The sequence below is a fragment of the Trachypithecus francoisi genome, unplaced genomic scaffold (genome assembly GCF_009764315.1).
Source record: "Trachypithecus francoisi isolate TF-2019V2 unplaced genomic scaffold, Tfra_2.0 Lachesis_group4, whole genome shotgun sequence".
NCBI classification, from domain to species: domain Eukaryota; kingdom Metazoa; phylum Chordata; class Mammalia; order Primates; family Cercopithecidae; genus Trachypithecus; species Trachypithecus francoisi.
In genome coordinates this window covers 91,443,014-91,459,866 of record NW_022681469.1, presented here as the reverse complement: position 1 = coordinate 91,459,866, position 16,853 = coordinate 91,443,014, and the positions used below count along the sequence as shown (strand labels likewise).

Here is a 16,853-nt window from a genome sequence, read left to right as displayed (position 1 = left end):
GGATGAGATGTGGGGGGCTACTGTAGTGAATAATACAGATATTATGGTCCCCACTTTAGGGAGTGTAGGAATCTATTGACGAAACAGGCAAGCAAATGGGCAGTTAATATAAAATTAACATAAAAAAAAGCATGGGTAACTACCTAATCCTTATAGAGAAAGAGGAGTGGAGTGGTTGAAAACTCTTTGCGAAGGAACAGAATGTAAAATCTAAGCTAAAAATTCATACGTGAGTAGAATTTACCCTTGTGAAAATATTATATTCCCTGGTAGAGTAGAAGGAACAGCATAAGACAGCAGAAAGAGTGAACTGAAAGTGGATCAAGGAGCATAATATTAGGGTGGCGAGTGTGACAAATGAAGCTGAAGAGAGGCTGTGTGCCCACACAGATCACAAAACGGCCTTGTATAAGCATTTTTCAGGAGTTTGTGTTGTCCTAGAGAAAGTGGGGTGCCTATGTAGGGCTTAAACAGGGCACAACACAATCATATGTGTTTCAGGGAAGATCTGGCTGCCCCAGGGTGTCCTCCTGACCATTGACCTAGGCTTCCACAGGCAGGGAGTCCTGCGGTTTTGTCGGCAGGGAAAGAGAATAGTGTCCAAATAGAATGATATTTCCACTTTGGGCAATACAGGCCTTCAGGCTGATTTGATATTTGGAGAAACAAAAGAGGATCTGAGGCTGACAGGTTGGCTGTGGCATGATTCCCTGACTTAGCATGTGCATAATGAGGAGAGAAGCAAGACAGGAGAGAACTAGTAGGTTCGTTTTCAGATATGTTGCATTAGAGTTATCAGGCCTGCTTCTTAGGATTTCGTGTCCTGCATAAAATATACTCCATAAATATTTTGATTTTTTTATTGTATAGTCCAAGCTCGCAAAATTCTACCAAACCACCTTACTACTGGAAATGATCAAAGTGAAAGCTACCTTCTTAACCCAATAAGGATTTTTTAAGCTACCTTCTTAATCCAATAAGCTTCTGTGCGAAAACACACATTTGCCTGCCCTTAAAAGAGCAGTCGGTTGACTTTCCTGCATGCTCAATGCATATCCGAGGCTCTAAGCTCCCGTCCTCGAAGCGCGAAAATACGGTTCCCTCTGCTGGTCAGAGCTGCGTAATACAGCGTCAGGAGGAGAAATTCCTAGGGGCGTGGTAGTTGGTGGATGACGTAAAAAGAGCGTCCGGGACAAGCGATTGTGCTTGCGTCAGTGGCGCGCGCCGTGGGAACCTTGACAAGCGGCATGGCTGCGGGTTGTTCCGAGTCGCCGCGGCCAACGGCGGCTTCTGATGGGTCTCTGGTAGGGCAGGCTGGCGTCCTGCCTTGCCTAGAGTTGCCGACTTATGCCGCTGCTTGTGCGCTGGTGAACAGTCGCTACTCATGCCTGGTGGCTGGGCCGCACCAAAGGCACATCGCGCTGTCTCCCCGCTACCTGAACAGGAAACGCACCGGCATTCGAGAACAGCTTGATGCGGAGCTCCTTCGCTATTCTGAGAGGTACCGATCTCTTTGCCTGTTCCTTCTTTTGTGCACTGGAAGTAGCAGCAGGTGGATATGCTGACAACGCAGCAGAAAGGGGGCAAATAGTAAAGGTCGCATTGCCCCCCCCTCCCCCCCAGAGCTTAGCCCCGTGGATTTCTAGAGTCGCGATCCGCCCCTCAAGGCCAGTACCACTCTGGTGAAGATCTTTATAGGGTCCCTTTCATAGATAGAGAAGAAAACTTAAAGATGAAGTTCAGGTGTCGGCGGAGGGAGTGGAGATTCTCGCTCCAGAACCCTGGTGTAGGGGTAGGAACAGACCAGGGGTCTGGAGACCTAATAGGCCCAGTTCTGTTTGGCATTCAACGTTTCATTTATCCCGTTCCGGATGATGTTTTCTCATTTGACAATAAAAATTTGGTTTGCAGTGCTTAAGTAGATTCTCATTCCATCGAAGATTGCACATGAAGCATTAGTAGAACCGTTCTACCTGTAAAACGTGAAGCACGTTTTTTTCTTATTGGATTTCAATCTGGTAATTTCCCCATTTTCTCTTCTTTTGGACCTGAGTTGTTTTTAAGACGATTTATTCAATCGAACTAGTGAGCCTGTTTCTTTTGGGAGAGAAAAAAACAAAATGTATGCATTTATATTACGGTATTCAAAAGTGCCTTGAAAACAGAATTACAGAGGTGTGTGGCGGGGGGCGCGGGCATGTGCTTCAGTATTCCTCTGGACCATACTTTGGTTCAAAAGCGAGGTTCTAATACGAGAATGAATGGATTCTTTAGGGATTCATGACTGTCCTTCAGGAATTCTTATGTGAAGTTCCTTGGGCACTGTATCGGAAGCTTTTATCACTTTCTTAAGGGATCCTTGACCTCCACACACAGGTTAATAATCAAGCATCTCTAGAATATACAGCTTCTTCCAAGCACCAATATACACTTCTCGTATGTTTATATTATATACCGAACACTTGAGATACAAAAACAAACAAAAAATGAAATCCCTATTTCAAGGAGCTTTAAGCTGTAGTAGAGATACAAATACAAGCCAATAAATAGTAAGGTGTTAAAATTTGACAGAAATCTAATAAGATAAGGAGTGTTGAATTGGGATCTTGGGACCTTTGAGAACACCTTGATTGAAGACGGTACTTTCACATTGTAGCATTCCAGGCAAAGAGTGGCATCAACAAACGGATACTGGATGTGCACCGGTATGCTTTGCCCAGAGAACCGTATCTATTATATAAGTAGAATAAGGTTTATGTCAGGGGAAAGGCATTGGATGCCACTGGAGACGAGGGCAGGGGTAACTCAGAGAGGATGGCCATTTTGCTTTTCCCTTCCTGTCATTGCCAGTTTTTGTTCTTTTGGGGGTAAGGGGGGGTTGTTGTTGTTTTTCCTTTTGTGTTTCTGTTTTCTTAGGCAGGGTTAGTGCTTCATCCTCTCAGTACCCTTTAACTCTGAGACTTGGTACACTTTTGAGAAAGCAGTACTTATCTGCAGTTCCTGGCATATCAGATTTGCAGTTTAAGAAACAGTACTTGTTAGCCTTACTTAATGGTTAGCTACCAAATAGGATGAGAAAGTGGACAAGGAGAGGAATTAAGATCATGTTATAATTGTCCAAGAGAACATGATTAGAGAGGATGGATTTGAGAGATTAAAGGATATACAAAGTAGTCATAACATCTGGAAACACAAGCAACCATCTTGTTTTCTGTAACCGTTTTGTATTGCCTGCACTTGACAGGCTAGGGCGGGAAATCACGAAATCACGCGGAGTGACTCTGAACAGATCTGGACACCGCTCCTTTCATATTACTTGGATATGCTGAAGACCCCTGGTGAAATTATTCACCAGGTGAAAATCAGGCACCACACTTTGAACTATGCATTACTAATGAGGGACAAAACATTGAACATATAGTATTAAAGAACTAAAGTGAGGCTACCATCTTGCCCTGATACCTATTTAGGATGGTATCTGAAAAACAAAAGTGAAGGAGGAAAAAGTATATAGTGTTGAGTGCCTGTGTTCACATATCTAATGACTTTTAACAAAATCCCCCTTGAATTTATATATTGCTAAATTCCTGAACAATTTAATATAGATTAAAAATATGCAAAGATGACTGTGTGTTGACGTTAAGAGTTAAATTAGGTTCTTAGCTATTTGTAAACAGATTTGTCCTTTTATTCAAAAGTCAGAGCTAAGGATATTTCCTCATTGTACTGACTGTCCTGTACATGACAGACTCTTTTCTGCCCTGGCTTCTGCAAAATTTCTGTTAACCATGATTAGTATCACACATTTCCAAATGTCCCCCCTCCCACCAGGAGACCACAGACCTCCTTCCAGACAAGGCTTTGATTAGGGGAAATAAAGTCCTAATATTTGTTTTTCTGTCTAGTATGGCAGTTAATTTTTCTTCCTATTCTCTAACTCTGTTTTCTGTGTCCCTAACATTGTCTTAGTGATAGGATGATTCCAGCTTAGGAATGCCACATGCGGAAATTAAAACCTCAGAAGATTGCTTTCCTGAGTAAGTCTCTGAGCTGGGATTTTCCTAATTTGGTAGTTCTTAACGTTTATTTTCTGTGGCTCCTGGCTGTTTTAGTAAACAACATCTATTAGGGATAAATGCTTTCCCTTATTTTATGTGAATTGTGTTAGAAGTTTAATTGAGTTCAACAAAAAATATTCTTTGCTATCAAAGGCCTTAGAGTCATGTGTGAAATTCAAACATATATACAGATAGGTTCAATACAATTAGATTAAGAACAGTGAGAAAGCTGGCCTATAGGAGTAGAGGAATGATTTCAGCTTTGCCTAGGGGAGTCAGGGAAGTTTTTTCCAACAAGTAATGAAGCCACCAGGTTTTGTTTGTTTTGTTGTTTCTTGTTCCTTTGTTTGAGATGGAGTCTCCCTCTGTCGCTCAGGCTGGAGTGCAGTGGTGAGATCTGAGCTCACTGCACCCTCCACCTCCCACCACTAGGTCTTTCTCCTTAATAGCTATAATTCCTTAAGAACTAAGAAATCACAGTTTGAAAAATAGTTGTCCCTTAATCCTGACTGTTACATTTGTAGACTAAAGTGTCAGAGTCAGTTCCTAAATGTAGTTGTATTAACATTTGCATTTACTAGCAATAGTTTAAATTTGGGATTTTCTCCATTAAGTCATTGACTTTAAAATTCAGGGGCTTCAGCTTTAACTGTAATGCTTCCCTTGCTATGTGCCGTTAAGTACTGAAATTCAGTAATGGTGAATAATACCAAAATTGCCTCTTCTTCAGTCATGCTCAAGAGATACACATTTTCTTTGCTAAGTCCCTTCTTTCTATCCTAGTATAACTTGAAGAATTCAAATAGTCATGCTAGGACACAAAGAATGGGACTTGGCAAGGGAAGAAGAGTTGATTTACTGCTCATGCATTAATTGAACATTTTGTTTCTGTGTATCTTGAATCATCATTTTAACTTAGCCAACACATCAGAATCCATTGGTGAAACAGGACTACTAAAGTTGTTACAGACTAATCATATACTATTGTTTTTGACATGGGTGGTGTATTTAGGAGATGTGCAAGCTTTGGACTCTTAGAATATCTAGTCAGTATGAAAATGGCCTGGTTTAAAAGAGTGCAGTGGTGCACACCTATAATCTCAGCACTTTGGGAGGCTGAGGCAGTAGGATCACTTGAGCCCGGGAGGTTGAGGCTGCAGTGAGCCCTGTTCATGTCACTGCACCCTATCCTGGGTGACAGAGTAAGACCCTGTCTCCAAAAAAAATAAATAAGTAAAAGAGGATAAAATATATCATTTTCAACTTTTTCTTTTTACAGCCTTTTAGGTGTCCCTATTGCATATGATAACATCAAAGTTGTGGGAGAACTTGGAGATATTTATGATGATCAAGGACACATTCATCTTAACATTGAAGCTGATTTTGTTATTTTCTGCCCTGAACCGGGGCAAAAGCTTATGGTATGTGTATCCCTTTTTTCTAGCTCCCTTTGTACAATTCTATAATTATGTAACTTGGAACATTTTAAAAGGTAATATATACCTTGGGACTCAAATAAATTGCTATTGTGAGTAAATACATATTTTTATGGAAAAAATAATTTGTATCATCCAAACCTAGATAAGTTTTTTAATATCCTCCTAAAACACATGCATGCACAGAATGTATGTCCCATCCACTTTATTATTTTCATAGTCACAGAGTGATTTTAAGGGGAAAAAAATCAATTATCATTATTTCAAAAGTTCTCAATTCTACACAAATACCATTTCTTTACAAAGGTTTCAAAGAATATATAGCAGTATATAAAACAGGAATTCAAATGGGCCAGGCAGTAATGAAAATGTGTGAATGACAGAGGACAGGGCAGCCAGTCTGTGCCTTGAAAATGGAATCTCTGTGGGAAAGGTCTTCCAGTTTTTCATAAGCTGAAAATGCAGCTATTGATATGAAATCTACTGAAATAGATCCTTTTTTACTCTTTACTTTCTCCAGTCTTCCTCCAGCAGTTCTCTGTGTATACACATGTTCATATGTATACTCATATGTGGGTGTATATTCTCTTTTCTTTAGCTGATAAATATTTTAATCTAATAGATCAGAACTGTTAACTAACCCGTGATATTATTCATAAAAATACAGATCAATTTAACCATGACAAAACCTAGAAGGCACTTCCAATTTTTTAAATTTGTCAATATCAAAGTAATACAAATAGTATCCTTTGCCTGTTAAACTGGAATCTTATAACTGGACTACTGAAGTTGGCAGTAGATGTGTATTTGGAAATTAAGAAACTTAACTTTCATCTACTTTGTGTAAATTATTATTTTAAATATAAACATGTAGGCCAGGCACAGTGGCTCACCTACCGTCACAGCATTTGGGGAAGCTAAAGCAAGAGGATCACTTGAGGCCAGGAGTTCAAGACCAACCTGGGCAACATAGTGAGACCTCATCTCTACACAAAATAAAACAGCGAGGCATGGTGGCATGCATCTGTAGTCCCAGTTACTTAGGAGGCTGGGGTAGGAGGATCACTTGAGCCCAGGGGTTCAAGGCTGCAGTGAGCTATGATTGTGCCAGTGCATTCCGGCCTAGGCAACAGTGAGACCCTGTCTCCAAAAATACAGGGTCTGCCTGCAGACCTTGACCTAAAAGACGGATGAATAAAACCTTCACTGACACACAGATACTCTGTTTTGCCAGTACTGCTGAGTGTCCGACTGCCTACACAGCAAGAGAGGTTTGTCCCTGCCGCTGGCCCTGAGCAGTTCACACTCCAGGCATTTATTTAGTATACAGTTAACAACAGAAGTTCTGAGTCCACACACTTGTGGATAATTCACATGGTTAAGAGAGTAGTTCTACAAATAATTAAAGCTCAGGTACCGAGGTTTAAAGTAAATGTCATTAGGGGGCAATATCTCTGGGTGACCTCCCCCGTCCCACCCCCAGAGGGCCATCTGACTTAAAGGTTAATGGAGGTAGGGTAAACAGACTTAACTGGGGAAGCCTCTATTGTCCCTAGTATTTACCCTATAACTTAATGCTCTAAGGTAAGAACCGGCTGTCTTCAGCCTGTTCAATTATTACAAGCTATGTAACCTTTTGGCCTTCCAAAAAGGTTTGTGACTATTCCCTATAACTTTCCCTCATATTTCCCTTTAATATTTCTGCCACTTTCATGAGTGAATCCCAACAACTTACCTTCCATTATAGTATGATACAGAATAGTTTTCCTCTCCTAAAAACTCCTTATGCTCCATCTATTCATTTCTCCCTTCTTCCCTCTGTTCCCTCTAATCCCTGGCAACCACTGATCTTTTTACTGTTTCCATAGTTTTGCCTTTTTAAAGAAGAATAGAGTATGTATCCTTTTCAAATTGATTTCTTTCACTTAGCAATATGCATTTAAGGTTTCGCTATGTCTTTTTATGGTGAGAACTTATTTATCTTTGTTACTGAATAAACTTTTATTTTATGGATGTACCAGTTTGTTTATCTAGACCATCTGGAAACTACCAGTGGGAACACTAGACTTCTGATCATACCAGATAGGGAAGTTTTATTCTGTCACATGTGTAAAGGGTTGCTGATGTTAAACAGCATTGTATACATGTCAGTATTATTTGCAGTTTTGTAATTCAGAAAATGTGAATTTTTAATATTTCTGGGTCTCATTCATATGCTTTGTATATATTGACCCTGAGAAGAAAAATAAGTTTTATGTAGAGTCTCATCTTAAAATCATATAGCACATATTTTTGTTTTAGTTTCAAAGTTTCTAATAATACTTTTGTGATTTAGCCAAAAATAGTCATGGTCAATATTTACATATAAAGGGTAAGCTGTCTTCTAATGGAATGCTTGCATCATGCTAAATTAAATAAAGAATGCATTTTTAAGCTTTGAAATTCAGTCTATTTACAGAAACATAACATAGATCCCAGTTATAAAACATATATGAGGTCTTTTTATAGGTTATATGGGAGTATTTTCTGCATGGTTTCAATGTAGCTAAAGAGTAATAATCTCCTCCCCAAGGAATCCTGCAGTGGGGGGTTTAGGTGGTTTTTTTCTTGGACAGGGTGGCAGGGGCAGGTTAGTTTATCCAGTGAGACAGTTAATGTGCAGTTACTTATATAATAAAGTTTGAGCTTTCTCAAAACCCAGTGGTATTCTAAAGTGATGTTTTGGCATGACATGGGGTAAGTTTTAATTGAGGTCAACTTGTTCCATATTAAATTAGACCATTAACTTGATGTTTGCTCTTTGAAGATTATTTGAAGCTTGTAAAGTTTGGTTCACCTTTTAACTTTGTGGATCTGTTCTTTATGTTACGCTCTTTCTTCCTTCTTCTTCCCAGGGTATAGTTAATAAAGTGTCTTCTAGCCACATTGGCTGTTTAGTACATGGGTGTTTCAATGCCTCCATTCCTAAACCTGAGCAGTTGTCAGCTGAGCAGTGGCTAACCATGGAGATAAACATGGGTGATGAACTAGAATTCGAAGTATTTCGTTTAGACTCAGATGCTGCTGGAGTATTCTGCATTCGGGGAAAACTAAATATCACAAGGTTAGTTTATCATTACATAATTATCATTAGGTACTTAATTTCTATTTAATTCTGAATTTAGAGAACATAAGCCTCTCTTTAAAAATATCTGTTTATAGGAATATTCATGCTTTCAAACCATAAAGTCAATATAAACAATACTCTTAAGTAATCTGTAACAGTGCATCAAATATTCTAAGACACTGACTAGCTAACTGGTCTGTATTTTAATATTCAATAGCTCAATTTTGCTAAGTATTTTCTATTTTGTTGTTAACTTTTTTTTTTTTAAATTGACCTCTAAACTTGAAACTACTGAAAGCACAATTACCTTCCTATTGGCCTGCTTTGTTTTTACACACAAAAATTTGTGTTGCTTATTGTCATCTGTGCCAGATATTTTAATTTCTTTATTATTCTGTATTGAAATTATTATAAGAATTACTCTGATCTTGAGCTTGATTCCATGGGAGCCAAGTTTAAAGGAAGGAGGAGAGAGATAACTCTTAGAATGCTGCTATTGCTAATAATTTTTTCTATATTTTACCTTAAAGTTACAAGAGTATGGGTTGAAGTCTGGAACAGCTGTTGGTTTCTGTGATGACAGAAATATAGTATATATACATAATACAGCAGCCTCACTATTGAGCATTGAAATGTGACTAAGTCTGACTGAGGAACTGAATTTCTAAAGTTATGTTGTTGGTATTGATTAGGTACATGTGCCTAGTGCTACTAAGACTGAAGTTCTGGAGAGAGAGCTACTTCATTGATCCATGTTTTATTTTAGTGGTATAAAATAATTCACAATGTTAAAGTAACACTGTCTTAGTATCAGCTAAGTAGAACAATGGACTATTATTTGAAACAGGATTAAAACAGTAGACTGGAAACTCCATTACTTTGATACATAGCAGATCCTATTTTCTATTAGATGTCAGTGGTTTGGTTAATAAGCCTAGGTATTGTGGTGTTTAATGTTCAGTGACCAAATTTTTCTGAAACAACCCAAAACTTGGAAGACATGTTTTGACGAGATTCTTATGTCATTTTTATGTGTGGAAACAGTCTGGGAGAAGTTCTTCATAAAGAAAGAATTTAACATTTAATGTTACATTTAACATTTTTCAATTTAACATTCAGCAGCCCATGCATATTTTAGTGGATTGAGGGATAACGGGATAGAATATTTGGAATTTATGCTGTGGTTATGTGTCTTGTACTGCTGTCATTATTTAGAAAACCTTAGCCTGTTAGGGGATCTTGATGTCAATTTGTTCTTTGTTTTTTGCTTATTGCTCTGTTAATTTTTTTAACTGTTAATTTATAGTTTACAATTCAAGAGCTCTGAAGTTTCTGAAGAAGTTACAGAAAATGGCACTGAAGAAGCTGCTAAAAAACCTAATAAGAAGAAAAAGAAGAAAGACCCAGAGACATATGAAGTGGACAGTGGCACCACAAAGCTAGCAGATGATGCAGGTGACACTCCAATGGAAGAGTCAGCCCTGCAGAATACTAATAATGTGAATGGCCTCTGGGAGGAGGAGCCAAAGAAAAAGAAAAGGAAGAAAAAGCACCAGGAAGTTCAGGACCAGGACCCTGTTTTCCAAGGCAGTGACTCCAGTGGTTACCAAAGTGACCATAAAAAGAAAAAAAAGAAAAGAAAACACAGTGAAGAGGCTGAATTTACCCCACCTTTGAAATGCTCACCAAAAAGAAAAGAGAAAAGTAATTTTCTTTAGTGTATTTTAAATATGATTCAGTTTTTAAAAGATTGATCTACATACAATTGATGAATAAATGTTTTCAGTGATATGAAATGGTGAAGCATACCAGTAATTTCCAAAACAGAAAATACTGAACTAGGAGTAGGAGGCTCTATGTGCTAAAAATGATAAAACTGACTATAAATTAATTTGGGGAGAATCAGTATTATTAAAGTACCATTTTATACAAAATAAAAAGATAGCTGCTCTCACTGTCGGCTCTCATATTCTTCCAGGTTTTGCACTCTACATAAAATTATTTCTACAATGTCAAGACTAGCCAAAGGACTTTATAATACAATATTATATTACTGAAGAATGAGTTAAGTTTGAGATTTTGATGATTTGATTTTGTGTGTGTTTAATAGGCTTCACCTTATTACATGCTATTTTATTTTGCTTTTTTACAAACTCAGGACATTAACTAGTTTTAGGTTTTCCTCTATCATGGCTTCTACAGTATTTCTATTGTTTAACGTAAAATGGTTTTCCAAAGAAGTTTCTGAAGTCTTCACAGCTCTTAAAAGCCAGGCCTGGACTGACTGTGTGGTGGTAAATGCTATTCATTATTTTTTTTCTTCCAGGTGCATGTGTGTCCTTGTCTTCTTAAGTCTGAGAGGTTGATGGAAAGGACTGTTTTCTTGTACTTGTTCATTTGTTCCTCAGCCATTCTAATTTTGTTGTATGTTGGAGGAGAGTCTAATGAAGACAGGATAAATGTGATTCTGATTTGTGGGAAATTTCAGATTACTTTTTAATGATTGGAATGTTCTATAAGATATTGTGCTGAAGAGAAAACAGTTGTTCTGTTCTCTGCGTTCATTGAGAAAATGTGGAATGTCTCTTGACTAATTGACAAAGTGTAATGAAATGATAAGCTGGATGAAGCTGATAATCAATGCATGGCCATATTTATTCATTTTCCACATACTTGACCATCTACTTTGTATAACACATTCTGCTAAGGCCCAGGGATGTAATGGCAAACAAGATAGATGTAGTTCCTTCCCTTGTGGCATGTCATAAGAGAAACAGATGTGCATATACACACAAAAGAAAATTAATAATTGTGTTAAGTGGAATGAAAAAAACCAGGGAAGATTGTTCACTCACTGTTACCTGTGTTAGTATCTGCAAATAGATGAATGGTTGAACTCCCATGTCAGCATTTTTGTTGCCATTTATTTAGTACCAGACATAGTGCTGATCTTACAGCTAAATATTTGGTAATGAATAAATTCTGCTAGTGATATATGTTGATCTGAACTTATAATGATGGGATACAGAATTGGCAGAGTGGCAGATGTTGACAACTGTCTACAAGTAGATGTGCTAGACAATGGAAGGGTGCAGACCAACCTCTTTGATTACAATTGAGATCCATGTGAGTATTGAGCTCTGGAAATATAGCTCGTCCAAATTGAGATGTGCTGTCAGTATAAAGTACATACCAGATTTTGAAGATGTACCAAAAAATGTAAACTATCTCAGTTTTTGTACTGGTGAAATCAGTATGTTTTGGTATAGTGGGTTAAATAAAACAGTTTTTGCCTTTCTCAGTTTATTTTTCTACAAAGATTAAAAATTGTACGTGAGGCTCACATTAACTTTCTTTTGGTCAGTGCTATTTTAAAGGAAGTGTGAGTTGAAAAAATTTTGAAATAAACTATATCATATTACCAGGACTTAATATAGTGGCATACCCAGGAAATGTTTAATAAATGTTCCCTTCGCATTTTAAAATTTGAGTATACAATCATGTTTGACAATAGAGAAATTTAATTTTTAGTGAAACAATTCTAAACCCCTTTTCCATAGACACCAAGAAAGATGTCAAATTTATGCTATTCCTGGAAAAATACACTGTGGCTTAGCAAAATAAGCAAGTTCCTACATTATTTTTGTTTGCTTCAAGTAATACTTCTGCCAGTTGTGTTTTATGAATTAAACAGGGAGCGGCATGCTGAACTTGAAACTAGATTTGTTCCTGCTTTTTTCATAATGTGAGTAGTTTTGAAAAGTCAGATCTGGCCATTTGTCTTTCCTAGAATATAATAACTTTGTTCATTTTTTTTTTGTTCGTCTTTCTGACACAAAAAGACTGATGATGGTGTCTACCATATATTCTTCAAATATTTGTCACATGCTGCACTAACCTCGTGTATCTTTTCTGTCTTGGAATTTGCTCATATAAACCCTCTAGCCTAGACTAGATCCCTTACCCTCTCTCCAGTTCCTATCATTCACCCATTTCACTGTGCAAGACACCTCACTAGTCACCAGTGATACAGAAATGACTTAACCAGTTTTTGCTCTTAAGGGCTTACTGTTTTGTCTATAAGATACACAACTAAGTATACATGATAAGTACAAATGAAAATGAATGTTTAATGCTTTATGGTTAGTGTTTAAGCTGGTTGTTGGATAAGCAGCATTTTGACCCTGGGAGAAGAAAAACTAACTGTGGCATTCCAGGTGGAGAACCTGACAGAGGACTAAGAAGTTATCTAATGTAAAAGACCTCAGGCACCACCTTCTGCATACGCTTTTTCCAGACAAGGCTAAATGTGCATGCTTCATAACCATAATTCTTATTTTTCTTTAATAAATATTTTTCTACTTGTAACACTCTGCATTACTTCAAACTGTTTACCTGTTTGAAAAGCTCGTCTCTTAATCAAATTTGTCTTGACCAAATGTTTCCTGAGGACTGGAATTATTATGCCTTAACTATATCTAGAGTATTAACAGTGAATGCTTTGTATAATGAAAGCATCAACAGATAGTTTTAAAGTGATCAATAAAAAGCACAGTTTCAAATGGTATCACTTTGCCTCTGATGTGATATTGTTAACCTCTTCACTTGTTTCAATAAATGCATCCTTTTATTTTTTTTTTCTTGCCTATATGTAATATGGTTTTGAAGGGCTTTTATCACTTCAGTGTGCCAGGGATAGAATACTTACAAATGACATGACAGAAATTTGATCTCTTTAACTTGTTTTATACATTCACCACATGGGTCATCTTTGCCTTTTTTGCCAAAGAGTAGATATTTTATGTTACAAAATCAATATATATTTGTTTAACAATTCAAATAGTAAAAGTATATACATCCTCCCACTCTACCAGTCATTGATCTCCCTCCCTATTCCTCACCACACACACCCACTTGGCAATTCCGCTTCCAGAAATAACCACTATTGTCAATTGCATGTGTAGTTTTAGAGATTTTTAAGTAGTGAATTTTAAAATATTTTAAGACATATATAGAATCAAACTACCCGTACTTTTTGGGCCCACCTTCTTTTATAGTAAATATCTTCCCATATGAATATATAGAGGTCTTCCTATTTTTAATGTTTGTAGAATTTCAGGGTATAATTTATTTCATTTCCTAAGGATGGATATTTAGGTTGTTTATATTTTCCCTCTTAAAAGGGTCTTGTTAAAATTTCTAAAAGCTTTCATTGCTATTTTAATTGCTGTCTTTTAATTGCTAATTTGGAGCTGTATTGTACATTATGACCTCCAAAGGTAAGCTCTGATTCCTACCTTTAGAAATGGAGATATTTTAGGGGGCCAGTATACAGTTCAGTTTTTAAAAATATTTTTAGGCACTTGAATGGTTATTTTTTAGGTAGAAAAAGCACTCTTTTAAAAGAGATTTTATATATCAAAGTGAGAACAAAATTGAAAACTAATAGATAATTCTGCACATTATGTGACTTTTTGTGGTATTTCTCTTGGACAATTCATGGGAAAGTTCAATGTCTTCAACTCAGAATATCACTGGCTCTCCTTACTAAACATAAAGATGTTCAGATGTTTGGTCTAAACTATTTTCTTATCCAAATCTCCACTTTGGCAGTAGGAAATAACTTCATGGCATCATTTTGTCTTATATTTTCAAATAAATATTTGGTACACTGAATCATCCAGTTGTTTTATCTCAGACATTTGAATGCTAGACTTGTTCCTACTTATTCACATTGATTTGATAACCTGTCCTGAATATGTTTGAAAATTTTTAGTAAGGCAAAAATTTAGTAAGTTATAAAATTGGAGTAATTAAGGGGGAAAAAAGGCAGAATCAACAAACCTAAGTCTACAACCAAGATTTCAATAGCAAATAAGCTGCAGTCTGTATAGTTGTAGGTAATTAGTTTCACATTCATTGACTACAATTAGAAAATCCTCTGGCACTCACCGACTCACAGAAAAACAAGGACACATGAAATACTTTGTCCATTCTTGCCTTAGTAAACAGCTGGAAATAGAAGCTAAAAGAACTGTCAAAGAGGACCATAATTTTAGCATTTAAAATTAGAAGGCATTAGTAAATAAAATGACCTACAAATTTATGAGATTATGGACAAGAAAGAGCTAAATACAGTGTATCTAATACAGGAGAAAAGTTCCTGCTAATTCTGCATCCCCGGTAACTTGTTACAGTCTAATGTATTTCAAATGTGGTTGTCTATAGACAAGATCACCTGTTACAGAAGATTCTTATAGGCATCAAATATGCCATATTTTGTGTGTAATTATACCTATGTGCAAGGGAGCCTGAAAGAATACTAACTCTCTGAAATGAACAATTAAACAAAAATATTTCAGTGCTTAGTGTTCTAAGATATTCACACCCAATTTTTATTTATTACTTTTAAATTCTACAAGGTGACAATGATTTAACCCCATTGGGTGGAGTTTTTGTTTAAACAATTTTACTGACCTCTCTAAGCTGTGTTTCTTTACCTATAAAATGAGACCACTGAATTGGAAACCAGATTATCTGAAAGTTCCCTTTCACTTAGAGAATCCTGAGTATCATTGATACTGCTCTCTATTGAAGGAAAGAACTGTGAAGAGTCTTTTATCCAACTTGCAAACTAATAAGTTACTCTGCCACAACTTCATGGATGCTAGCTTAAGACAAAAGACTCCTAAATCAGAGACAAAAGGACTTTAATTATTACTCACTGCACCTCAATAAGCTCCATGTTTGTACCAGCCGGTTCCCATTGCACCCCAAGTCCTATAGGAACAATGCTGAGCCCCAGGGAGCTACTGTGCATGAAGGGAGTTCGTGTCACAGCTGAGAAACTCCATGCTTAGGGAACCCCAGTGATTTATAGAAAATGGACTGCAGTCATTTTATATACATATAAAATGCCCAATCTTTGCCCCAGAGGAAGATATCTTTTTGTTTACTTCTGTTTGTTGTCTTCTGCTCTAGAGGGGCCACTGTTTTTATTTCCCAAGGCTTTAACTATCTAAACATTCTTGAAAAGTTAGTCTGGAACAAAATCTGTGAGTACCTCTGTTCACAAGATTTGCAGAAATTCAAGAGACTTGTGGAATATTGTCTCAGCATCACCTCACCCAAAGGATAAAGTCAGCTAACATCCTTTCAGTAATTCATATGTATACTAAATATAACTACAGATTGTTATAATCTATGCAAATGTACATAATAATGTTCATATATAATTATGAAATCCATTATTTCAACTTTAATATCAAACTATTAATGTTTTAGTTTATGAGTTTATTAGACAATGGTCTTCAAGTTACTTATTATGTGTTTTTTCTTTCTTTTAAAACATGTTCATTGTAAAATACACTATTAACATCTTGTTATACCACACACACACATACACACATATACATACAATTTGTATGTATACACACTCACACATACTAGTGGATATCTGCTAATTTTTCTATCTAAAAAAATTGGGTATGAATATCTTAGAACACTAGGTACTGAAATATTTTTGTTTAATCATTCATTTCAGAGAGGTAGTGTTCTTTCAGGATCCCTCGCACATATGCATAAATACACACAAAATATGGTGTATTTGATGCCTATAAGAATCTTGGAATCCACCTCTTCTCTACTACATGGATTCACATGGGACAGTACAATTATGGGATCCAGTCTTGGGTCCCCTTGTGACCTCAATTCATGAATCATGTATCCTAAAATAACCAAGTGAATAAATAAATGTCAGGGTGAGTTTTTAGAATAATTTTCATCCTGCAGGAAAGAAGGTTTTATTGTCTCTTGGACCATGTGACAACCATGAGAATGCACCTCACAGACCTTCAAAACAGGGAGCTTAATTGACTATGAGCTCTAGCTGCTGTACTCTGAAATCCTTCACCACATGTGCATCAAAGCCAGGCTTCCTATCGCCGCTCCCAGCCAATGCTGGCATGCAGCACACATATAAAGGCAGACCCATTCCTGGGAGACACATGACTCTTATAGTAACCAACTTTGTGACTCCCTGATGGTCGGGCCTGGAATCTTCTGTAGATTACATAGCAGCCTATAATGCTTCCACCTTTCTTTACCTTACTATTTCCTTCTGGTTCAAACTTACACTGTGTTCTGACAGCTTACCCTGTCTATTCCAGTGCCTTTCCCATTTTCTCCCACAAGCATTTTCTCTAATAAAATCCTTGCATGTTTAATCACATTAGGTGTCTGCTTTTCAGAGGA

The 16,853-nt window shown here is 36.9% G+C and overlaps 1 protein-coding gene across 1 annotated transcript; it reads left to right on the top strand.

Annotated features, from left to right (window-relative positions):
• The first annotated feature begins 1,181 nt into the window (after window positions 1-1,181).
• TWISTNB (TWIST neighbor) lies at window positions 1,182-13,167 on the top strand. The gene is made up of 4 exons (XM_033192935.1): window positions 1,182-1,501; window positions 5,338-5,479; window positions 8,389-8,597; window positions 9,907-13,167. Exons 1-4 carry the CDS (start codon window positions 1,248-1,250, stop codon window positions 10,316-10,318), a joined length of 1,017 nt encoding a protein of 338 aa, XP_033048826.1. The 5' UTR covers window positions 1,182-1,247; the 3' UTR covers window positions 10,319-13,167.
• The last annotated feature ends 3,686 nt before the right edge of the window (window positions 13,168-16,853 follow it).